At 35.0% G+C, this 25,756-nt stretch overlaps 1 protein-coding gene across 2 annotated transcripts; it reads left to right on the top strand.

Annotated features, from left to right (window-relative positions):
* Nucleotides 1-1,023: 1,023 nt before the first annotated feature.
* LOC108479332 (ABC transporter C family member 12-like) lies at nucleotides 1,024-25,756 on the top strand. 2 transcript variants are annotated; one of them, XM_017781869.2, is made up of 27 exons: nucleotides 1,024-2,199; nucleotides 2,761-3,106; nucleotides 3,470-3,648; nucleotides 3,770-3,809; nucleotides 4,291-4,438; nucleotides 5,112-5,226; nucleotides 5,302-5,382; nucleotides 5,536-5,560; nucleotides 6,761-6,817; nucleotides 7,063-7,128; nucleotides 7,657-7,731; nucleotides 8,039-8,146; nucleotides 8,777-8,911; nucleotides 17,886-17,992; nucleotides 18,086-18,179; nucleotides 18,698-18,865; nucleotides 19,322-19,462; nucleotides 19,878-20,078; nucleotides 20,216-20,314; nucleotides 20,394-20,546; nucleotides 21,125-21,519; nucleotides 22,070-22,250; nucleotides 22,632-22,955; nucleotides 23,381-24,137; nucleotides 24,282-24,403; nucleotides 24,610-24,855; nucleotides 25,111-25,756. In XM_017781869.2, the coding sequence occupies exons 2-27, from the start codon at nucleotides 2,774-2,776 to the stop codon at nucleotides 25,399-25,401; spliced, it is 4,641 nt and encodes a 1,546-aa protein (XP_017637358.1). In that variant the 5' UTR covers nucleotides 1,024-2,199; nucleotides 2,761-2,773; the 3' UTR covers nucleotides 25,402-25,756. The 2 variants fall into 2 exon arrangements, with proteins under 2 accessions (XP_017637358.1, XP_052878571.1); XM_053022611.1 differs by lacking the exons at nucleotides 1,024-2,199; nucleotides 2,761-3,106; nucleotides 3,470-3,648; ... (3 more) ...; nucleotides 5,302-5,382; nucleotides 5,536-5,560 and adding an exon at nucleotides 6,075-6,516.

Below are 25,756 nucleotides of genomic sequence, written 5' to 3'. Positions count from 1 at the left end.
ATGTATTTGGATCCGATGATTGGGTTGGATATGGAATGTTTCAAAAATTCTTGAGGATAATATACAAAAATATTAATGACAATAAATTATTTTTATTAAACTAATTTATTTGAAATATTACAAGTATATATTTTATTAAAATTTTGAGGATAATATACTAGATCCCAACAGTTAGACTGGTTGACCCGCAAACTGGCAGAATTGGTTGAATTGATAGTTGAATCAAATTTCTTTAATTTTTATAAATATATATATATATATATATATTTTATTTTTACGAATTTTTAATAATTGATTCAATTGAACGAGACAAACTGGTTGAACTAGAACTAGTGGTTTAATCGGTTTGATTGTTGATCCAATTCGAAAGGCTTGCATTTTGTATATGTTGAGAGCTAAAATTACTTTTTAGAGTTAAGATTAAATTGAAATAATGTCTAAATATTGAAGGACTAAATTTGTTTTTAAGCCAATAAGAAAATGCCATGTTAGACTTCATTTATTAACTTAACATTAGGCGACTAAAAAATATAATTTCGAAAGCTTTAGTGACTAAATAAAAAAAATTATAGCTGGTTGACCAAGATAGAAACACTTTTATAGTTGAGTGATTATTTGTATAGTTTACCCTAAGTATTAATTACATTAAATTTAATATCAATATTAATATTTAAGATTCTTATCGAGTTTGTGTTGCCTTTCAATCAAGTTCTAACTTGATGGAAAATTTACCAAAAATTCCTTCCTTTTATAAAGTTTTTTTTGTCTTTACATATAAATTCTAGAAAAATATTTGTGTATGATAAAATTCAAACCCGAACATTATGATTTTTAACAACTTAATCTCAACGTTGTAACTAAAGTCATATTTGGTTATTATATAATTTTTTTGGGGTAAACTATCTTGTTAATCATTTTAAATAATGATTATTTTTAAATAATTTAGTCATCTTTATTAAAAAATTGGCCAAATTGATCACTCCACTGTCATTATATTTGGCACAACTCTTACCACTCAACATCCCTATCACAACCCTCTTCGACACAACATCATTTTCATCATCCCACACCCTCATTCTCACCATTGTTGCCTCCGGCTCCACCTTCCTCAGCATTCAACTTAGAAGAATCTATTGCTTTAACTATCACACTAAAACACTCGAAGCCCAAATCATAAACAATCACCTATACTAAAAACTCAACAAAAGAAAAATCCAAGCAACATAATAAAAAAAGAATTGTTCCCTATTATTTCGAAGAAACTAAATCAAACCTGCAAATAGAAAAGAAAAAAAAGTCAATATTCAACAAAAAAGGAAAAAGAAATAGAAAAGGGGCTTATCTCAATTTAAGTTTGGGTTGAAAGTTCTGTGATTCTATTTGACAATCTGACAAATGATAAGAGTGTATTGATCAAAAGAGAGGCACACAATCGAATGACCGAGGTGATAGATCAAGACAATAAAAATTGAATGATGATAAAATTTAACAAAATCAAAATAAAAAGTAAAGTTATCAAAACAAGAAAAACTAAAATACTACTGAGGTGGTTTACTTAAGTTTAAAAAGCAACCCCTCTTGGCGGGCTAATGAAAGTGACGCCATTGCCTGAACAGATTTACGGGCTTCTTATGGTTACAGGTAAAGAGAAGTGACATTTTAAGCCAAAAGGTCGCAACTATGGAAGACATGAATCAAGATTACCGTCGAAAATCGGAAATCTATCAGGCGTTAGGGTTTGTAAAAAGCGTTAAAGAAAGATGGAATTAGAGAATAAGGTCAAGGTTTCAGTCTTTCTTTAAATCGTAATCGTGCATTCTTTATTCAATTTTCGTTTTTTTTAAGTGGAAGCTTCTTTTTTGCAATTCCATTTTTTCCCCCGGAAAATGTTTACTTTAGTAAAGATAGATTGTAAGGAAGACTCGCAAAGACAAAGGTCTTTCTTTAATTCATGCGTCTCTGTCGTTCTTCTTAATAAAATAATGCACAAAATAATGCACAAGTGCCTCAGTCGTCAGCTTAAGCCGCTGTGGCGCCGTGCCTTGTATCTTATATATATATTGTGGAAACAACCTTGAACCCTCCATTTCCTACTGAATTCAACTGGCTTGCTGGACGACGACATAAAGACTGGACTCCGAACGTGCTACTCAAATTCCCAGAATAACACTGTCGTGTCCTAGTCCCTGTAGCCTAGAGGTATCTTTCAATCTTAGCTGCTCTCGTTCTTGTTGTGTTTGTTGCGGGATATGAAAGACGAATCTGAGTGCTTGGGTTTCATAATTGCTTAGTAATAGAACAAGTTTCATAGTTTATCTTGAATTACATGTTTGATATGCTTCGTATTTTGTACATATATACCCTTTATGAAAAGATGGGGATGGTTGCTGAAACTTGAAACTTTGATTTTTAATCCCATTTTCCTTGTATGAGTTACAGTCTTATAGACTTGGTTCTGAACATTATAAATTAAAAATGTTCTGTGTTACTTTATGTCCGGGTGTGGTTTTAGTTGGGATCATGTTACCTATTTTGTTATTCTCATTTTCTGTATGATTCTGTTGGGATGTATATGGATTACCATTTGCTACAAATTTGTTAAATGTTGAAGCTGTTTCTTTTAATGAGCAAGGACTGTATAGTAAGTAAAAATAACTAGGCACAAAATTTCCTTTTACATTTCTTATTTTCTACCATGAGAAGGAGAAGATGAGTTGAGTAAATGTCTAATCGAACTTTTCTTTTCTCCCTCTCTTTCAGGGGGTGGCTGGTGATGGCATTTGAACCCTTGGTTTGGTATTGTCAGCCAGTGGCAAATACGGCACGGACAAAAGTGGTTGATGGTGCTTTTGGTGTATACACATCTTGTGCCATCAACTCCATGGTGATTTCCATTTCTCATTTGGTTTTACTGGGCTTGTGCTGTTATCGGGTATTTCTGATAAAGAAGAATTCCCAAGTTCAGAGGTTTTCTTTGAGTTCAAAATGCTATAGTTGTATACTTGGTTTGTTGGCTGGTTGTTGTACCATTGAGCCGCTACTAAGATTGTTGATGGGTATTTCTATCTTTAATTTGAATGGAGAGACTGGTCTTGCTCCCTATGAGGTGAGTTTCTGTTCAATCTTGTAGGTGGTGCTGTACCTGTTTGTAGCCTTACTGACTCGGACTTTATCTTCTAGTATAACACCATACAATCAAGAATATTTTACTAATCTTTAGTGGAATAGGTTCTTTATTTCTAAGTTTAAATTTTCGAGGACCATTATAGCTACTATTATGGCTAGAAAACCAGACCACTGGTATACTTGTACTGAATCTATTTGCTTATTTCATCTAATTTGATTTACTTGATTCCTGGTGATTCTTAGATGTTACCATTAGTTCTCGGAATTCAATTTGGTTATCTACTATGTGCAGTGCAGCAGCTTGCTCAAACTTGTATGTGCTTCGTAATTTACTCCCTTACAGGCAACTTCTTTGATCATTGAGGCTACTGCATGGTGCTCTGTGCTTATTATGATAAGCTTGGAAACAAAAAGTTACATCTGTGAGTTTCGGTGGTATGTGCGTTTTGGCATTGTTTATGTTCTTCTGGGCAATGCTGTGCTACTCAATCTCATTCTGCCCGTGAAGGATTTATTCCGCAGGCTAGATTCCTCACATTTATCCATTTAAACTTTATCTGTTTGGGCCCTGAGTAGATAAAATATACTGTACTTGAATATGTCACTAGGACACTCACAATTACAAGTTTGTTTGCTCATGCAGCTATGCCCTATATTTGAGCGTCAGTACCTTTTTCTGCAAGGTTTGTTGTATATATTTTCCATATATCCTACTCTATTTTTCCCAATGTCTCCATAAAATATTTGTTTTCCTGCTTTTATATTTGCCTTGATGCCAGTTAACCACTTACATGTCACTTTAGGTTGACATGACTTGGCATCAATTTAGGCAACCTCCTTTTTTTTCTTGGTTACATTCTTTCCACTTACTATACTAAAAAGATAACATATTGACAAAATATTCTTGGTCTTAAAATCAAAGTGGAGAGATCATTACTAGTATTTGTCCAGATTGCTCCCAAATTTATTTAGGCCTTTATAACCTCTTGGGTTTGAAGTAATTAAGTTCAAGCTCCAGATCAAATGCCAATACTTCCTAGCGCGATCTAAAATTAAATTAGGTGGGACAGAAAACCTGGACCCTTTATTTAAATGCTTTTAATGCTTTTGTTTTCAAGTAATTTTAATGCAGTTTCATTTACTTGTGCTTATTTTCTGATGCAGATTTTATTTGGGATTCTTTTACTTGTTTATTTTCCCAATCTCAGGGATTATATTTTGGTACAAAATGAGTCATATGATGATGAAGAATATAAACCACTTTCTGGAAGAGAGCAAATTTGCCCGGAGAGGCATGCCAACTTTATTTCAAGTAAGTACTCCGATTGAGTGGTGATGGTACTGCAAGTTCAAAAAGTTAAAATAGCTGCAGGCTTGCCAGTTATCTGTTGCCATTTTAATGGAACTATAACTAACTAGGTAATGACTGGGTTGGACTGTGAAAAAGCAACCTGTGTTTTGGGATGCTTTACATTGCGAAATGGATATAATTAATATGTATACATGCATATATATATTCTTTACCAGTAGCCTGGTATCCTTGGGCCATGTTGCTGAGAATCACAAGTGTTGGAGCTGGGTAGGTGTCCAAGACTGGTGCGTTCCATATTTTCTAGATTTTCCCTTTTATATGGTGGGTTGAGGCCCCATACCATGTCCACTTGACGAGTTGGATAAGTATCTAACAAGAAGATTGAAGAGTGCATAATAGTCCTTGGTATTCCTTTTAGGTTCTTTCACTTGTGTACTAAGACAGACAGTTGGGTTGAGGCCCCATACCATGTTCACTTTTCTCCACCGCTCTATCTCAGAAGAGGGCCATATAGCAGGTTGCAGTTAGTGGGGTTACTAGGAAAGAGTTGGGTTGTGTTGAGTTTTAACTGTAAGCATCATGTTGCAACATCAGTTCTGTGCGAATGTTTGGTCAGGGATGCTTGCTACAATCTTATGAGTTTTTGAAACTTTGCTGCTTTATGCTATGGCAGGAATTTCTTTTGGATGGATTACTCCCCTCATGCAGCAAGGTTATAGAAGACCTATCACTGAATATGATGTTTGGAAGTTAGATACATGGGATCAGACTGAAATGTTGATTCAAAAGTTAGGATTTTTGTTGCTTCCCTTGCATTTTCTTCCACGCACAGCTACTCAATGATAAAAATTTTTATTTTGCAGGTTCCATACATGTTGGGCCAAAGAAAGCCGAAGATCTAAGCCACGGCTTTTGAGAGCTTTGAATAATAGCTTAGGAAGAAGGTTGTTAGCTACATGGTTTTTTTTTTCTTCTTTTTCCTGTATAGTTGTAATGAAAACTTATGCATCCTGAAGATTTCTCCACGAAGTATAGATTTCATATTGTCTCATATATACTGAGTCACTGAAACTTTTGTTTTTAAATGAGTAACGCAGGTTTTGGTGGGGAGGTGTTATCAAGGTAATGAGCATTCCTCTCACACGCTTCTAGTAATGAAAATAGAAGACAAATAAGAATTTACGGAGATAGAAAGTGAAGATTAATGTGTAGAATATATACCTCAGAGGTCAGGCAATTTATGCAGGCTACATAGGTTGAAATAAGTAAAGAAATTAAGAAAATTAAATCAAAATTGTCAGAATAGATAATTCTGTGTGAGCAGTTTATGGCATTGGTTAAGGTCAATGGAAATTTAAATTTATTTCCGTAGTTAGAGCTCTAGATAATTTCCTTTTTTTCTGTAAACAAAATCAATTTTAATCCTTATTTTTCAGGGATTATTATGTCAATTAGGTATGGGTCTCCATGTATATATTTAGTAGGCTTGTAATCCGAAATTGTCCTCTTTGGGTACCCATAGATCAATTGGCATCCATTCTGCAGAGTGCACTCTTTGTGTGTGAGGATGTGGGTTCGACATTGTGGAGTCACACCTCAGGGTAAGAAAACCTCAAGGGATTTGTGGGTACCCAAAAAAGACAATTCTGGTTTGTGTCTCACGATGTGGCCCAGTTGGCTGGGGTGGGTTATGACATAAAAATGTGTCTTTTAATGTTACAACCCAGCCTCACTAGTTAGACAGTTTTGTGAATGCATAATCTAGAATTTTCCTCTTTGGGTATGTGTAGGTCTCTTAAGGTTTTGGCACCCTTTTACCTCCATAAATTCGAATCTGCATCCTTACACACAAAGGTGAGCACTATGTAGAACAGATACCAAATCTATCTGTTCTGTCGAGTGCACTCTTTTGTATGTGAGGATGTCGGTTGGAATCTGTAGAGGAGCACTTGAGGGTGGTAAAACCTTGAGGGAACTGTGCGTGCCTAAAGAGGAGAATTCCTGATTATGCATTCACAACAAGGTCTGATTGGTCTGGCTAGATCGTGACAATGTGTCTTGGGCATATTAATCTTGAGGTATACTGCAGATAATCTCATTTTCTCAAGGTGTATTTGATCAAGCTTTTTTATTCTTTTGCTTAAATTTAAAATTCTTTATATTTAATTTCTTGATGAATCCATTGTGGACCGTTCACATTCTTTCAATAAAGTGTCACTTTCATATGGGGGTTTAACATTTCATGAAGATTTGATTGTTTGGTAAAGAATCTGAAACAAACTTTTGAATGCAAGCTTATAGATTCATATTTGAACATCACAGGTTGTATTTATCCTTTGTCAGTATACAGAGCCTATTTTATTAAACCATCTCTTACAGGTTAGTGTATTTTCTCAAGGAGTATTTGATTGAGCTTTTTATTCTTTTCCTATTGATTTGCCAATCCTAGGGTTCCATGATGATGTTCATATTTAAAGAAATTGGAGAAATTTTAAATAATAACAATAAAACAATAATTTCTTCCACTAGCCACAGAAAATTTTGTGGTAGTCAATCCTTTAATTGACCAATTTTAGAGATGATGCCTTGTGTTAAAATTGTAATTCTCTTGTTAAAATTTGCAGTCTATACAACAAGGTGACCCAGCCTGGTTTGGTTACACCTATGCCTTCTTGATGTTTCTTGGAGTGGTATGATTCCTATTCCGTGTTTCCTTATTGTGACTTCTAGTTTAAGACAATGTTCCTTATCTTGACTTCTGGTTTAATACAAATCAAATCATTCAGTTTGAGATTTTCTTTTGTACAAATTAATTCATAACATAATATGATATCTGTGCTATGGATTATGTTTTTTCAATAATTTCTGAATCTCAGTGGTGGTTTCCACCTACTGAATGGTCGTTGGGCTTTTCAAATTTGACATTCCTTTCGTCTGTTATTTGAATAGGTGTTGGTAACATTGCTTTTATCCATATATTTTTTTGAAAACTATTCCATTTTTTTTATTTCTTTTCATTCCATGCAAATGCTGTTACATACATTAGGTCAAGTATTTCCATGAGCAAATTAGGTTCTTTGTTTGCTCTTTCAGCCAAAGATAAAAAAATGGCTTCTGTTACCTCTTCCTGTAATTGATAAGAATTTAATCAATGAAATGATTCCTTGGAAAGCTGCTGCTGCAGTTCTGATGTTTTGACTTGTTTCACCTCATGTCAGTTATGTGTTGTACTACTTGAGGCTCAGTATGTGCAGAATATCTGGCGTGTTGGTTTTCGTCTACGGTCTACTCTGGTAACATGTTTCTTCATCCTAGAATAGATAAAAACTAACATGGAGCCATTTTGAAGGTGTTATATTATGCCTCCTTTTCCTTTCAATTATAGTACTATTGCTTTAGTCGGAAGACATTTGGCCTTTCTGTTATCCATTTCAATTCAGTGATCTATACATACACTCATTCCACACTCTCATAATATATGAGCTTTCAGAATTTTATTATAGCCAATAAGAAATTTAGTATTTTCATGAAAGCCCCTGGAATAGGAAGTTAATGTATGAGATTGATTCCTGTCCTTATATTTTACTACTTCTGTTGTAGGTGGCAGCTATATTTCACAAATCTTTGAGATTGACTCATGAGGTTCGCAAGAATTTCCCATCTGGGAGGATAACAAATATGATCACAACAGATGTCAACGCACTTCAGGTATGACTCTTGTTTAATTTATATGAAAATGCTGATGCTCATGGATGCCAAAATGTACATTATGCATTCAGAATCAGAATCCACCATGAAGACAGAAGATAGCATATTTGTATATATCTTGAAATATTTTTGAATTATGCCTTACTTTATTACTTCAAGAAAGATGATGATGTAATTTAGAAGAAAGAGAAGGTTGTTGTTGAACCAATTTTCACAGTAAATACTACTATCAATATCTGTCAAACTGAAATTTGGAATTTTGGAACATCAAATGAAGTACTACACCTTGATACCCTAAACATGGGATATATTGGGCACTTTTTCTTCAATTTTTTTTTTTTAAATGTGAAAAATCTGATATGTTAAAATCTGACACCTTCTCCTATCATAACTTGATTTTTCTGGACCCTGATTGACCTAACAAGAGAAACATAATGTATGGGAACTTTTAAACTGTTGCAGATTCTTAGACAATATGCTTGAAATTTATGAGTTGCAAATGAAGCACTTATTCTTCTTTATTTTTTATTTAACCTTTTGGTTTCAACTAGAAGTGATAAGACCATAATCTTGTTTTTATCTTTTCATGGAAGTTAGAGGATTGATTTGAACTGTTATTACTTTGTTCAGCAAGTATGCCAACAGGTTCATATATTTTGGTCTGCTCCATTTAGAATTATTGGTGCCATGGTTCTTCTTTATCAACAACTCCGTGTTGCTGCACTTCTCGGATCACTAATACTAGTTCTCATCGTCCCACTTCAGGTAATTTCTGTAGAGAACTGATGTCATTGGAGTTAATTCAACTGTGAAAATACAACTTCTACAGTCTCCTAATTATACAGTTTTGATTCTATCAAACTAGGGAAACTTATCGAAAACTAGCATCCTACAAAATTGTAATTCTTATCTGGCATATACACTATTCTCTGATATGCATTCTTCCGAAACTCAAACACTCACATTATCACATTATCTGACACTTCCCTTTAAGCTAGTGAATGATCACCCTTCATATCAAGCTTGTTGACAATGTCTTGAAACATATTATTTTCCGCCCCTTAGTATATTTGCTAGTTGATCCTTTGTTGAATAAAATGGGACACTAAGTGCATTGTTGAATTTCTCATTGATAAAATGTCTATCTACATCAACATACTTGGTTCTATCATGCCACACTGGGTTGTGTGCAATGTTGATTGCTGATTTGTTGTTACAGTACAACCGCATTGGACCTTCCCATTTTACCTTTAGATCATCAAGAATATTGTTAACCAAAGTAAGACGCATATATCAAGTGACATTGACCCGAATTCTGTCACTGCACTTAACCTTGCCATTTTATTTGATATGATTCAATGAATAGTGTTAAAGTATTCCCATTCCAAATTTCATTCCAATCAAACGATCCACAGCTGCCGATATATCTCATGGTAACAAAGCTATTTATACATATAAAATAGCTAGGAATAAGGAAACTAGTAACGACCATCCTTAAATTTAAGCTAATTGAATCCCCAAAAATTAGTTATACACGGCCATTTAGTTAACACTCCCCCTCAAGTTGGTGCCATAGATATAAAAAATGTCCCACTTGCAGACCGAATTATGGTAAATCTTATTGTTAAGTCATTTGATGAATAAGTCAGCTAACTGTTTGTCAAACGTCTCACTAAATAAGCTCAAGGCATCAATAGTTAATTTTTCTTTGATGAAGTGTCGATCAATCTCTATGTGCTTTGTTTGATCATGTTGCATTGGATTTTGCAATATGTTGAGGACAACCTTGTTGTTACAATACAAGGATAATTTGTCTTCTCTTGACAAATTTAATTCTTCCAATACCTTTCACAACCACAAAAGCTCACAGACACTTTGAACCATAGCCATGTACTTTGCTTTAGCACCTGATCAAGCGACTACACTTCGCTCTTTGCTTCTCCAAGTAACTAGGCTTCCTTCCATAAACATGCAATATCTAAATGTAGACATCCTATCATCTGGATATTTAGCCCAGTCTGCATCTGTGAAGGCCTCTATTTGGAGGTGACCATACTTGGAGAAAAACAGGTAGACTTTAGATAGCAGAGAATGCGAAAAACAACCTACATGTGAGGTACTTGAGGATCATGTATAAATTGGCTTACCATATTGAGAATAATGAATAGTTAATCTACGTTGGCACACCTTCAAGTTTATCTATTGCACAATCCGATGAACCTACATCTGTTGCACTTGCATTTGAGAAGCTACCAATTATTCGAGTTTATTCTAGAAGACAATGGACTCGTGGTACATGTCTTCTATCGACATCTTTGTTATTAGATCCGACTCCAGGTGATCTTGATCTTCAAATTGCCCTGTCACGAAGGTAAATGTCAGTTCACCTACCCAATTGCTAATTTTATTTTATATAATCATCTATTCCCTTTGTCTTGTTCTTTAACCGCTTCTTTAGATTCTGTGTCTATTCACAATACTATTCAGGAGGCCTTGAGTCATTTCGATTGGCAAGATGCAGTGATCTAGGAAATAAATGCATTAGATACAAATGATATTTGGGACTTGATTGATTTTCCTCTTAGAAAAAGAGTTGTTGGATGCAAGTGGGTATTTCCAATTAAGGTTAATCTTGATTTGTATCTGTTCATGACTGTCTGTTACACCAGATGGATACTAAAAAGTGATTTCTTACATAAAGATCTTTGAGAAGACGTTTATACAGAGTAACCACCAAGATTTGTTGCTTAGGGGGAGTATAGGAAAGTTTGTCTTTGCAGAAATCCTTGAATGACTAAAACAAAGTCCTTGCGCATGGTTTGGAAAGTTCTGTAGTTTGGATTGAATATAAGTAGAAGCAAGCATTTAGTTGTTTCCTACCACCTCCAGACTTTAGTCAATTGTAGAGCTCTAGTCTTTGAATCTGGTAGTGTTGGTAACAATAGCAGATCCATCTACTATTGGTTTCTCCAACATAACACCCCTTTGTCCTTCATTTTGAATGATAGATATTTCCTCATCAAGAAGGCAATCTTACTTTCCCCAAATTTGGATTATCACAGCATCAAGTTCCGCATTAAGGCATGAGTGTAAGTCTTAGATACGATCCTTTTCCATGAACCATTTTAGGTTTGCAACATCCTCACTACAACTTGTATATATTTGATGATTTTGATCCATTTCCTGCCATAAACCTTGTAAGAGGCTCAAATATTCCATAACAAATTGTGTTATGGACCAAAATGAAAGTCAAGCTTCGGTCAAACAACGGTCATTGTTTAAAATTTTGTTTATTCCAGTTTTTGTTTTTGTTTTTTTTTTGTTGTGAACGCTGCATTTTGGACTCTTTTAAATAATACAGTGCGTTTTGGGGGTTGGGTTTTTAGGATAGAGGGACCGTTTAATGAAACGGTGAGTTTTCAGCTTAGTTATGACAGCTGTTAAGGATCCGTTTTTCTCCTTTTTAGCCACCAATCAGGCAAAGGAGCTGGTTATGAAATTGGAATTGGTTTTCTCACTCTCTCTCTCTACTCAGTATTCTTGTGCTCTCTTCTCTCTTTTTAGTCATTTCTTTCTCAGATTTTCAACCATATCGAATCGATTCCCTTGTTTGATTGTTGAAATGTTTGCCTTAACTTCATAGATTTGGGCAGCATCATTGAACTTGGAATATGTTTGCCGAAGGACATCTCAAATCTCCTTGGTAGAGGAAATGAACATACACGTATGACTAACCTCTGGAAGCATTGAATCCCATAAGCAAGACATCACATGGAATCTTGTTAATCCATGCCTCTGATTTAGGATCTTGTGTCAATCAAACCGGTTGGGTGTTTTGTAAATATCCAGCTGTAGTGATTAAAGAAACCATGTTTTAAATCATGGTAGTTTCTATGATAAGATTGATTTTGGTTGAGTCTGACATGATAGGGAAAGAAAGGACTTGGGAATAGAACAGGAGAAGCAAGAACTCGACCAAGAAAAAAAACTCTTCTTAGAAAGGAACCAAAAACATCTGATACCATGGAATGAACAAGAGAAGGAAGATTTCAACCGGGAAAAGAAAACACTTCTTAGGAAAGAACCAAAAACATCTGATATCATGGAATAAACACTAGAAGCAAGAATTTGACCAGAAAAAAAACACTTAGGAAAGAACCAAAAACATTTGATACCATGTGGAGAATTGATTTCACTGGAATTAATTCAATTGTGAAAATACAGCTTCTACAGTACAGCTTCTACAGTCCTATTTAGACACATTTGATCCTATCAAACTAGGAAAACTAATTAGTAACTAGTATCCTACAAAATTAAAATACCTATCTCTGATATACTGTCCACCAAAACAAAAGTACTCACACACGTTACCACATTATTCGACAATTTCATTTTCTTAGCAAAGTGAGAATTTACTTGATAAGTTGATGCTAGCCATTGGCATGATGTGAAAGATTTCAAGAAAACTTTGAATAGAATTGTACAGATCTTATTAACTAAAGAATTGAACTTAAATAGAGAAAAGAGTCCTAATCCTCATTGGGAAGATAGTTCCCTTATTGTAATAAACTACTAAAACATAAAAAGAAAATAGTTCCCTTATTCTAGTAAACTACTAAAAGATAAAATAAAAATATTTCTAGAATATGAATAAAACTTATCTACCCAAATAAGATTTATCTACCTAAATAAATTTAAAATATATACATATTTCAACACCCTCCCTCAAGTTGGTGCATATATATCAATCATGCCCAATTTGTTTACAAGAAAATCAAAGCTTGTCTTAGAGAGTCCTTTGGTGAGTATGTCAGCAATCTGTTGTTTTGAAGGAACAAACGGCATGTACACTTGGCCTTCTTCAATCTTCTCCTTGATAAAGTGTCTATCAATCTCAACATGTTTAGTTCATCATGTTGGATGGGTTGTGAGCAATACTAATGGCACTTTGCTATCACGAATAACTTCCTTGGTGAAGTTATTGGTTCCTCACTCTTCCATAATTCTTTTAACCACATCATTTCACAAATTCCTTGAGCCATTGATCTAAACTCACCTCTGACTACTTCTTGCTACAACAGTTTGTTTTTGCTTCGCCAAGTCACAAGGTTTCCCAAACAAAAGTACAAGATCCTCGATGTAGATCTTCCGTCATTATTGAGCCCGCCTAATCTGCATCTCAGATAAGCTTCAATTCCTCTTTGTTTGGATTTTTTGAAGAATAAGCCCTTTCCTTGAACTCTTTAAGTATCTTAGAATTCGAAACACTGCCTCTTCATGTTCCTCCATTGGGGAGTGCATAAATTGACTCACTAAGCTCACTGCAAAAGCTATGTCTGGCATTGTATGTGATAAGTAAATTAACTTACGTACTAATATTTGGTACTGCCCTTTATCAACTAATCGACCTTCTTTATTTCCAAATTTTACATTTGGATCAATTGGTGTGTCAGCTGGGCGGCAACCACTCATCCCAGCCTCTTTTAAAAGATCAATCACATATTTTTTCTGGGAGACCACAAGACCCTTCTTTGATCGAGCAACTTCCATTCCAAGAAAATATTTCAAAGGACCCAAGTCTTTGATCTCAAACTCCAATGCTAGATGCTCCTTGAGACGCTTTTTTTCATCAACATCATCTCCTGTAAGAATGATATCATCGACATAAACTATAATAACAACTATTCTACCTTTTTGTGAATGTTGATAGAACATTGTGTGATCAGTTTTCCCTTGTGAGTAACCTTGTTTTTTAACAACTTGAGTGAATCGTTCAAACCAAGCTCGAGGAGACTGCTTCAGACCGTATAAAGATTTCTTGAGTTTACATACTCGAGTTTCAAATTTTTCTTCAAAACCTGGAGGAGGATCCATGTAAACTTCTTCTTCAAGTTTTCCATTTAGGAAAGCATTCTTCACATCTAGTCAGTAAAGACCAATCAAGATTAACAAAGAATTGATAAAAGAACTCGACGGAATTTAATTTGGCCATTGGAGCAAACGTTTCAAGATAATCTATCCCGTATGTTTGAGTGTACCCTTTAGCTACCAACCGGGCTTTGTATCTATCTAAAGGTCAATCTGGTTTGAATTTGGTTGTGAATACCCATTTACAGCCCACTGTTTTTTTCCCTATAGGTAATTCCATTGTTTCCCATGTACCTGTTTTTTAAAGAGCACGCATCTCCTCTAAAATAGCCTCCTTTCACTTAGGAACCTGTAAAATATCTATCACATTTTTGGTTATTTGTACAGTATCGAGACACGAAACAAAGGTTGAGAATGTCGAAGATAAGGCTTTATAGGATACAAAGTTAGACATGGGATATTTGACAATATTTCTAACACCTTTTCTTTTGGCAATTGGAATATCTAAATCAAAAAATTCATTGGCTGGATTATGAGCTTTACCTGTACTTTTGACAGGATCTTGCGGGTCGGATTCTTGGTGATGAATCTGGTGGATTCTACTTTCTTGATTTCGATTTCTTCTTGAGTAAATAATTAACTCCTTTGTTCTTTATTTTCATGATCAGACTCTACACCTTCATCCTCCTTTTCATTAATATTAACATCATTAATTTTTGTGTTAATTATAAATTCGCCTTCCCCATTATTAGAATCCCTATGTTGTATATTCCTAGTCTCTTCTTGATCAATTATAGAATCTTCCTTAGTATAATTCCCTCCCTGAAGATTAGAATTAAAATAAGATTGTGTTTCAACAAATGTGACATCCATGGTAACTATAATCTTCCTATCAATTGGATCATAACATTTATAACTCTTTTTATTAGAAGCATAACCAACAAAGACACATTTTTTTGCTCTAGGATCTAGTTTACCTTGGTTGTGAAGATGAACAAAAACACTACACCCAAAAACTCGGAGGGATAAATCTGTAATCAATTTAGAGTTAGGAAAGTTATCTTTAAAGAGACTAAAAGGAGTTCTATAATTTAGAGTTCTACTGAGTATTCTATTAATAAGATATGTAGCTGTTAACAAGGCTTCGCCCCAAAGATAACTTGGTACTTGACTAGTCAACGTCAAGGCTTTAGTTACTTCCAAAAGATGTCGGTTTTTTTCTTTCTGCAGTCCCATTTTGTTGTGGTGTATTTGTACAAGAACTTTGGTGGACTATTTCATGTTTGGTTAAGAAAACACCTAATTGGTCGCTAAAAAATTCCCCACCATTGTCAGTTCGAAATACTTCTATTTTCACACCAAATTGTGTTTTCACCATAGCATAAAAAGACTGAAATACATTTTTAACTTCAGACTTATCTTTTAATAAAAACGCCCAACAAGGTCGAGTATGATCATCAATAAATGTGACAAACCAACGTTTTCCTGAAAAAGTCGAGACCCTTGAAGGTCCCTAAACATCAGTTGGAAAGAATGATTGATGATGTTTTAGCCAATTTACAAAATTCACAATGATATGAAGAAGGACTTTTATTTTTAAATAGATTAAGTAACAAATATCTTAAATAATAAAAATTAAGATGTCCAAGCCTATAATGCCAAATCATAACCTTATCAAAATCAGAAACAGAATTTAAACATAAAGTAGTTGTTGGTTGACTTAGATGGTCGTCTTCAAGAAAGTAAATTTCACCAAATTCTTTAGTATTGCCAATCATCCTCCCTGAGACCATGTCCTGAAACTTACACATAAAAGAGTCAAATATAACATGACAATTTGAGGACTGGGATAATTTACTGACCGATATGAGATTACAAGCTAGATTTGGCACATGTAAAACGTCATGTAAAACCAAGGAAGATGAAATTTTAACAGTGCCTTTCCCGGCTATTGCCGAGAAGGACCCATCTGCTACTTTGATCTTTTTGTTTCCTGCGCAAGGTGTGTAAGTTGAAAAAAGAAAATGACTGCTAGTCATGTGATCACTAGCTCCAAAATCAACGATCTATGTGTTTGTTTTACAAGGCTTGACATTGGAAAAAATAGAAAAATCAGTACTTGATTGGACAAAAGAGGAAGAAGGATTATTGGATGAGTTAGGAATAGAAGAATTCATCAGAAATTGTGGTGATTGAAAAAACTTGTGTAGATGCTTTAATTGTTCCTTAGTGAATGGAGACCTTTCTAGAGAACTTTGGCCCTCATAATTTTCATTAGTTGTTTGGAAAGCTCTGCTATCCCCTGATTGTGAACCACGACCATTGCCACTCTTTTTCCTTCCATTTGTCGGTTTCCTATGGAGCTTCCAACACGTTTCACGAGTGTGCCAATATTTTTTGCAGTGATCGCACCAAGGTTTTTTCTTTTTTTCACTATCATCATTATTTTTAATAGTTACAAGAGCAGAATTATCATCATTAGCTTTAAACCCTGGCTTTAACATTACTTTTCTCCTTGTCTCCTCTCTTCTAACCTTAGAAAAAATCTCACAAAGTTTTGGAAGCAGTCTTTTCCCTAGGATCCGAGATCTCACTTCATCAAATTCTTTATTTAAACCAGCCAGAAACAAATAAGCTCTTTCATTCTCTTCTTTTTTCATAGCTTTTACACCATCTCCGGGACACTCCCATTCATCATTATAACACTGATCCAGTTCTTGCCAAAGAGACATCATCTCATTATAATAAAGAGTAACTTCTTTTTCCCCTTGCCTAGCTTTTCACAGTTTTATTTTTAACTCAAAAATCTGTGAAGCGTTTTCTAAATCTGAATAGGTGTCTTTCACAGTATCCCAAACATCTTTAGTAGTTGGAAGAAAAAGAAAAGGTTTATCTACGGATGCTTCCATGGAATTAATAAGCCACACAATTATCATAGAATTTTCTGACCTCCACTTGCTCATCTTTGGATCGCCCACTTGTGGTTGCTCAACTTCTCCATTTAAATGACCTAGCTTGCCACGCCCATCAATTGCTAATTTTACGGACTGCGACCATTCTAGATAATTCTTGCCATTCAACTTGTGAGATGTCAGTGGAAAAGAAAGGTGAGACGCCTCTGTCCCTTGAGTCATTGTACTCTCGGTAGTTGTTTCAACTGTAGAACTTTCTTCCTCTATTTGATTGCTGGATCTCTTATCTCCAGTGAAGGCTGTTTTAACCATGATGTTACTAGAGATTTTAACCTAGCTCAGATGCCATGAAAGATTTCAAGAGAGCTTTGAATAAAATTGTACAGATCTTATTAACTAAAGAATTGAACTTAAATGGAGAAAAGAGTCCTAATTCTAATTGGGAAAATAGTTCCTTATTCTAATAAACTACTAAAACATAAAAAGAAAATAGTTCCCTTATTCTAGTAAACTACTAAAAGACAAAATAAAATATTTCTAGAATATGAATAAAACTTATCTACCCAAATAAGATTTATCTACCTAAATAAATTTAAAATATATACATATTTCAACATGATGTTCTGCCAACTTAATTGTAGTTTAAACCCTGTCTGTGAAGTTTACTGATAACTAACCTCCATAACTCATGCAGTCTACTTCTATTGGAGAAAAGAAAAAAGAAAGAGAGCAAAAGAGCCTCAAAGAATACATAGTTAGAAAAACTAAATTATTAGATTAAACGTTCTCACTGAGAAATCTGCCAGCAAGGCAAGCAAAATGAATTTAAATTGGGAAATCATTTTCCATGTCAATGATCTTATGATAACTACTGTCATTGAAGATGAAAATAATTTAAATCATCTATCTGATGATTGATCATGTGTTAACTGATTTCTCTGTTTTACACATGGAGAAAGACTATTGTGGTTAGCAAAATGCAAAAGATGACCAAGCAAAGACTAGAGTGGACTGACATGAGGGTCAATCTTATGAATGAAATTCTAGCTGCTGTGGACACTGTGAAGTATGGTCTAATTCAGAAAGCACTTCCTTAGGTTTCACTATATTATCTTGATATTTGACAGTGATTGCTGATCTGTGCTTGATAACTTTTCAGATTTTATGCATGGGAGAAGTGCTTTCAGTCTAGAGTTCACAGTATACGGAATGATGAGCTGTCATGGCTTCAGAGAGCTCAACTACTATCTGCTGTATGATAGTTGAATTATAATATTGCTTCTGAGTGTCTGTGTTTTTTATGTGAACATTCCAAAACATAAAACGATATTTCTAGTTGGCATGCGAAAATTACCTTTCACCAATAGTTGCACTTGCTTTTTGCTCTGGAAAATGCAGTTATTGGTCATCAAACATTATCCTGGACATGCAATGCTTCGTCATTTGATATATTTTCTTTTCTAAGGGAAATGTGATTTTGGTGGCCAGTGGCCACCAGCATAATATTTGAACCTCCATTTTAAGCAAGTTTCCAGGAATTGGTGGCCTATCTTGTGACTACAAATCCATGATTTATAAACTAGATGTTATGGTATGTATGTCAGTTATGCAAGTTGCATGCAATGTAAACGCACTTTAAATGCTTATTTATTTATGTGGCTAATCTTAAACTGCTCTTGTTGGAGCAGCTATTGATGCTGCTAGTCTTCAGGCTACAAAAACTATGACTGTTTTACCATATTTTGTTTTAATAAGTTGCCTTTTGTTGCAGTTTAACAGATTCATATTGAACAGCATACCAGTTGTTGTAATAGTAGTTTCATTTGGGATGTTCACTTTGCTTGGTGGGGATCTGACACCAGCAAGGGCATTCACATCACTTTCATTGTTTGCATTGCTACGAATTCCTCTGGAATGTCTTCCTAATTTGTTAAGTCAGGTTTAACTTACTTCACCCCTTACATCATTATATTTTGCATAATGTAATTGGCTTACAGCTGTATATTCTTCATTGCTGAAATCTTATTGGAGGGAAAACTTTTATAGTTTATTTCTCAGGTATTTATTTTTTCGTTTATTGAGAATTAAGTTTCATGCGGTAAATTTTTTGTACCTTCAGTAGTTGTTCTCATTTATCAAAGTTCTTAACAATCAACCTGTTAGCCAGACAATAAAACTGGTTTGTCACTCAACAACTTAATAGATGTCTAAGAAAATTTATGATATTACGGCCATGAATGAAAAATAAGCTTAAAAGGTGTATGTATTTAGTTTTTAGTCGATCATTATTTGCAATGTAATTGCTACAATTTTCAAGATTCGCCAGTCATTAAGCTTAATGGGGTTATTAAATAGCTTCTATTGGATTCTTGACAGTCTAATCCTTGGTTTTTAGGTTGCAAATGCAAATGTATCGTTGCAACGTCTTGAGGAGCTTTTCTTAGCTGAAGAGAGAGTTCTAGCACCAAATCCACTTCTTCAGCCAGGGCTTCCAGCCATCTCAATTAAGAATGGAAACTTTTCATGGGATTTAAAGGTCATTTTAAAGTTCTTTTCTTGTTTTTATACCTCTCAAATTATGAGTCAAGTGCTTTCTAGACTGGAATTCTGTATTTAATATTGCTTGTGAAGGGTTTTACTAATCATCAGTCGATAAATTTGGTTTGTCTCAATTCTTTGTAAGTGGCTGGAAAGACGGAACGCAAGTTGACTTTTTAGATATTTTGTTCTGTCTGAAGGGATCGACTGTAGAATTATAGCTTTGGATACATAGGACATGATAACTTAGAAATAGCAATAGCAGCTTAGTGATTTACCATGCACTACTTCCTGCTTTATAGTGAGGAAGATCTCATGCACTTATTAACCTTAACATTGTTAATATTGCAAGATGCAACTTTTCTGGATAAAGACAATTTGGAATTATTTTTTTTTATTTCTTCTTTTTTCAGGCAGAGAAGCCCACTTTATCAAATATCAATCTAGATGTACCGGTTGGCAGCTTACTCGCAATTGTTGGTGGAACTGGAGAAGGAAAAACATCCCTTATATCGGCGATTCTAGGGGAGCTTCCTCCAGATGCAAATTCAAGTGTTGTTATAAGAGGGACTGTTGCTTATGTTCCTCAAGTTTCATGGATTTTTAATGCTACTGTAAGTTGCAGCGTTGCTTATGTTCATTATTGATGTTTACTTCCATTTCAATTTTCTACAGCTTCCAATTTTCTTTGACTAAGAAATTTTCCTTTCTATAGCATGCTTGCTTATGTACTTAAAATTTATTTTCACAGGTTCGTGACAACATTTTGTTTGGGTCTAGCTTTCAACCAGAACAGTATTGGAAGACAATTGATGTGACAGCTCTACAGCAGGATCTTGACATCCTTCCTGTTACGTGAATTTAAAACATCTTGTAATTTCTTTTTCTACCATGGAATGTCTCCTTAACTATTTAACATTGTCCTTCAGGATCATGACCTCACTGAGATCGGTGAAAGAGGTGTGAACATAAGTGGTGGGCAGAAACAGAGAGTTTCCATGGCTAGAGCTGTCTATTCCAATTCAGATGTGTACATATTTGATGACCCTTTAAGTGCCCTTGATGCTCATGTTGCAGAACAGGTAACTTGTTTACTCTGATTAATGCAATTTCTTTCACATTCTACCTGGAAGCATGAAGGTTTGCGTCAAACCGATATGAATCTAGGGCTTCTGTTGGATACAAGAAAACTAAGTGAGGCTAAATGTTCTGGTTAATAAGGTCAAAAAGGTGGACATAGCCAAAGAATTTTAGTTTTTGTGTGAGATTTGATAGGTTTAGAAGTTGAGGTGAAGAAATGAGATTTACCTAGGTGAAGAAATAAGAGCAGCGGTGCTGAAATCTTATATGAGGATAGTTTTTTTTTTTTAATGTAAAGATCACATAATATATAGACTCCTAAGATTCTAGTGGGAAACTATAGATCTATTACTTCTTTTCCAGAAAGGATGAGGAAGCTTTTGAATAAATTGGGCTTAAAATAGGTCCAAAGCCATAAATGAAAAATGACAGCAGGAAACCCAAAGAACATAAGCCCAAATATTTCTCGTATATTCTTTCCACATTACCTTTTTCTTTCTAATGTATTTTCAACCTTCGTTGATCTGAAAATAGATTTCTTGTGGTTATGCTATATGGTCTAATCTGAAGTCATTTGCAGGTTTTCAACAGGTGTATCAAGGAAGAATTACAAGGAAAAACCAGAATACTTGTCACAAACCAGCTGCATTGTCTTCCACATGTAGACTACATCCTTGTTGTCTCTAATGGTGTAATTAAAGAAGAGGGTACCTTTGAGGAAGTCTCCAGAAAAGGAAGGATATTTCAGAAGTTGATGGAAAATGCTGGGAAAATGGAAAAACAAGAAGGGAAGGGAGATGAAAGATACATAGACATGGAAAACTTAGAACCAAATTCCAATAAGATGGTTGAGAATAAGATAAATGATATTCTAAAAGATGCAAATGCTGCAAACAGGAGGAAAGGCATGAAAGCTACACTTGTAAAGCAAGAAGAAAGGGAAACAGGTCTGGTCAGCTGGAATGTTCTTATGAGGTAATATAGGATAACACCCTATACTCATTAGTACACTAAACCTCATGCTTTTCATATTAACTTTGATTTTAATAATTGCTTCCATCTTATTAAAGAAATAGAGAGAAAAAGGCTAAGAGAATGTGCTCTGTATTTTATGAAAACTGTTCTCCCTTTAAATAGCAAGGGAGAAAGAAAAAAGAATCAAATAAAATCTAATCAAATCCTAATAAAGGAAAAAGAATCAGATACTGAAAATAAGAGATTACATAAAATGACACAATAAAGAAAAAAAAATCTTAACACAGGTTTCCTAAAAATAAAAGATATGAGGTTGTCCATGTGTAGTCCCCCTATTAAGCTACCAAATGATACAATGTTACATGGTGTTATCTCTCATCAATTAACTATTAGATTTCCTATGATTTTTTGCTTGTGTCGAGTCTCTCCACCTATTGACAATAGGTTTGAGGTTAGATGCTTAACATAATTCACATTTAAATCAACTGCACTTCACATCAATTCAACTTGAGATGGGCATAGAACCTATTTGTCTTTTACTGTTTTGCAGGTATAAGGCTGCTATAGGAGGCCTATGGGTGGTTGTGATACTTTTTACATTCTACTTTTCAACTGAAGTTCTTAGAATTTTAAGCAGCATGTGGTTACGCTTTTGGACAGATAAAAGTGCTTCAAAGAGTTATAAGCCTGAATTTTACATTCTCATTTATGCGCTTCTAGGATTTAGTCAGGTTGGTGCTTCTTTTTCTGCATCTAGTAAGTGGTTTGTATTGATATCTATTTATACTCTGCTTATCTTATCAAGAAAGCTAAGCGATGGCTTAGCTTTAAATACGATTATTCAAAGAACAAGTTATCTTTTTAAATGAGCAGTAATTTTGTAGGATATAACTTTTATATACTGTAAAATATGCAATGAATGCAGTGATATGGAGAATAATTCCTAGAAGTAGATAAGCATAAGCTAAACAGCATAACATGTTAGGCATTTTCTCTGGTCTGTCTGTCTGTCTTCCTGCCAGAACCAAAAATTGATTCATAAAGCAATAGCTGTTTCATCTTTTATTTTAGTGCTTATTACAATGAGTTACTTACCATTTTAATGGATTCAGGTAACTGTGATTCTGACAAACTCGTTTTGGCTTATTACTTCAAGTCTCGGTGCAGCCAGAAGATTGCATGATATGATGCTAAATTCCATCCTAAGAGCTCCAATGTTGTTTTTCCAGACTAATCCAATTGGGCGAGTAATCAATAGGTTTTCAAGAGATCTAGGTGATATAGATCGTAATGTTGCCACTTCTATGGATATGTTTTTGAATCAGTTGTGGCAGCTTCTTTCAACTTTTACACTGATAAGCATCGTGAGCATATTTTCATTTTGGGCCATCATGCCACTTCTCATCTTGTTTTATGCAGCCTATCTATATTATCAGGTATGCTCCATAATTGTCAGTTACATGTGGAAATTTAAGAAAATAATACTTTCTAATTACCAGAGACCTATATTACCTGGACTCAGGGGTGTGTTCCTTGTATATGTCTGCTCAATTTTTTCTAAGTTTTTCCATATATTTGGAGGACTAGACCTCATACCATGTTTGAGTATTTTTTGGACGCTGGTACTTTGGGAAAATGAATGTCCAGATGACAAAGGTTGAAAGTTGAGACTTCTTTCTAGCATCATAATTTTCACTCAATTTGTGATCTGTAAATGCCATTTTATTTTCCTAGTTCAGTATGTATATAAGCAAGTATTCTACCTTAGTTTCGTGACATTTAAGTATTCTTTACTGATTATTATCTTTCTTCTAGCACAGATATTCTCTTCTCAAATTTCAATGACCATTTGCTTTTGCAGAGCACATCTCGTGAAGTAAAACGCTTGGATTCTATTACCAGATCACCTGTTTATGCACAATTTAGAGAAGCATTCGATGGCTTCTCATCCATTCGTGCATACAGAGCTTATGATTGGATTGCCAATGTTGTTGGGAGGTCCATGGATAATAATATCAGATTCACGCTGGCAAAAACTAGTTCAAATCATTGGCTGGCTATAAGATTAGAAACTCTAGGAGGCCTCATTATTTGGTTAACAGCAACCGTCACTGTTCTGCAGAATGGAAGAGCAGAAAACAAGGCAGCATTTGCATCAACAATGGGTCTACTTCTCAGTTATACATTAAATATCACTAGGCTATTGAGTGGTGTTTTAAGACAAGCAAGCAAAGCTGAGAACAGCTTGAATGCTGTGGAACGTGTGAGTACATATATCAATTTGCCTCCAGAGGCTCCAGACGTAATCGAGAGCCGCAGTCCTCCACCTGGTTGGCCATCATCTGGGTCAATTCACTTTGAGGATGTTGTCCTACGTTATAGACCTGAACTTCCACCGGTCTTGTGTGGATTGTCCTTTATTATTTCTCCAAGTGAGAAGCTAGGGATAGTTGGAAGAACTGGTGCAGGGAAATCCAGCATGCTGAATGCTTTGTTTCGAATTGTAGAGCTGGAAAAAGGAAGAATCTTGATTGATGGTTGCGATGTTGCCAGATTTGGACTGACAGATATGCGGAAGGTTCTTAGTATCATACCACAATCCCCTGTTCTTTTTTCCGGTAATGAATTTAACTCTTGATTGTCCTCGGCCAAGTTCTCGTTTTATGTTTTAAATTATTGTGCTTTTATGGCACAATATTTGCTAGAGAATATCATCCGACATTAAAGTTTCTCATCTTAATGGTCGTTTTTAATTTATTCAGGAACTGTGCGATTAAACTTGGATCCGTTTAATGAGCACAATGATGATGACCTTTGGGAGGCTTTAGAAAGGGCACATTTGAAGGATGTCATCTTGAGGAACTCTTTCGGTGTGGATGCAGAGGTATTAAATAGAAAAATAGTCAAAAATAAAAGGGAAATCATGTATTTCTGCAAATATTTGCTTGAATTCTATGTCTATTAAGCTTTTAATGGTATTTAAAGTAAACTTTAATATGTATAACCTTTTGTGAATGAAGAAACTTATGTATATATTAATCAAAGCAAGAAGTGAAGTGTTGAAATAATATTCTCATCGTCTGCCTCAAGGTTTTGGAGGGTGGGGAGAATTTTAGTGTTGGGCAGAGACAATTATTGTGTCTTGCCCGAGCATTGTTGCGAAGGTCAAAGATTCTGGTTCTTGATGAAGCAACTGCAGCAGTGGATGTTAAGACTGATGCTTTTATCCAGAAAACCATTCGTGAAGAATTCAAATCTTGCACCATCCTGATTATTGCTCACAGACTAAATACCATTATTGACTGTGACCGGATTCTTGTACTTGATGCTGGTCAGGTGCTCCTTCTCACTTGTGTTATTCCCTTCATATTTCTGGCTTCTTTTCCTTTCTGCAAAATTTCCATCTCATTTAATAGATTGCTTGTAGCTGTATGATATCTTCAAGGCAAGATTGACTCCATTCTCAGAGTGACTTGGCAAATATTTACCAACTATATACTTTACTGTGCCTGATTAAGTTGCCTTTGGATTGGGGAATAAAAACGAAGATACTCACTGGTGCCTAGATAACTTCTGATGTTGCTTTTTCAGGTTCTAGAACACAATACTCCAAAGGAACTGCTAGTTAACAGAGAAAGCGCATTCTCGAAAATGGTTCAGTGTACAGGGCCTGCAAATGCCGAATACTTACGTAGCTTAGTTCTTGAAGGTGAGGAAAAAGGGTTCAGTAAGGAACATGCCACGCAGTTAGATGGTCAGAAGAGAGGGCAAGCTTTACCCCATTGGATTGCTGATGCACAGTCTGCCCTACCCGTTAGCCTCACTTCTTCTCTAAATGATTTTCAAAGATTTGATCCTGGAGATTGGGAAAATCACATATGATGACTTTGGTGACTTCACTAAAGCCCAAGCCCAAGCCTAAGCCCAAGCTCAAGCTCAAGCTCAAGCCTAGAAAGAAGTTGATGTTGAAGCTGTCGTTGCCAATGATCTTAAGTTGTTAGACGAACCAATAGTTTCTATCCGAATGAGTCACAATCATTGTACATGTATATTGCTAAGCTATTATTGGATGTTAGGTGTCCACACTTGCGGCCATGAATTTCCCGGATATGCTCATGAACTATTTGATTTGAATTACCCTCCAATTGATGACAATGGTTAGCTCACATTCGGACTACTTTTTCCATCGATAGATGTCATGAAGAGAACTGGGGATTACAACATTATAGTCATCAAA

This window comes from Gossypium arboreum, chromosome 12, assembly GCF_025698485.1.
Source record: "Gossypium arboreum isolate Shixiya-1 chromosome 12, ASM2569848v2, whole genome shotgun sequence".
Taxonomy (NCBI): domain Eukaryota; kingdom Viridiplantae; phylum Streptophyta; class Magnoliopsida; order Malvales; family Malvaceae; genus Gossypium; species Gossypium arboreum.
Note: the sequence above shows the minus strand (reverse complement) of the source record. Positions and strands in the feature narration are given on the sequence as shown.

Coding starts and splice junctions, on each gene's coding strand:
- LOC108479332 (XM_017781869.2), top strand. CDS start 2,774: ATGGCATTTGAACCCTTGGTTTGGTATTGTCAGCCAGTGGCAAATACG. Junction 7,129..7,656: donor TCTTGATGTTTCTTGGAGTG/GTATGATTCCTA, acceptor ACCTCATGTCAG/TTATGTGTTGTACTACTTGA. Junction 21,520..22,069: donor AGCTGGAATGTTCTTATGAG/GTAATATAGGAT, acceptor ACTGTTTTGCAG/GTATAAGGCTGCTATAGGAG.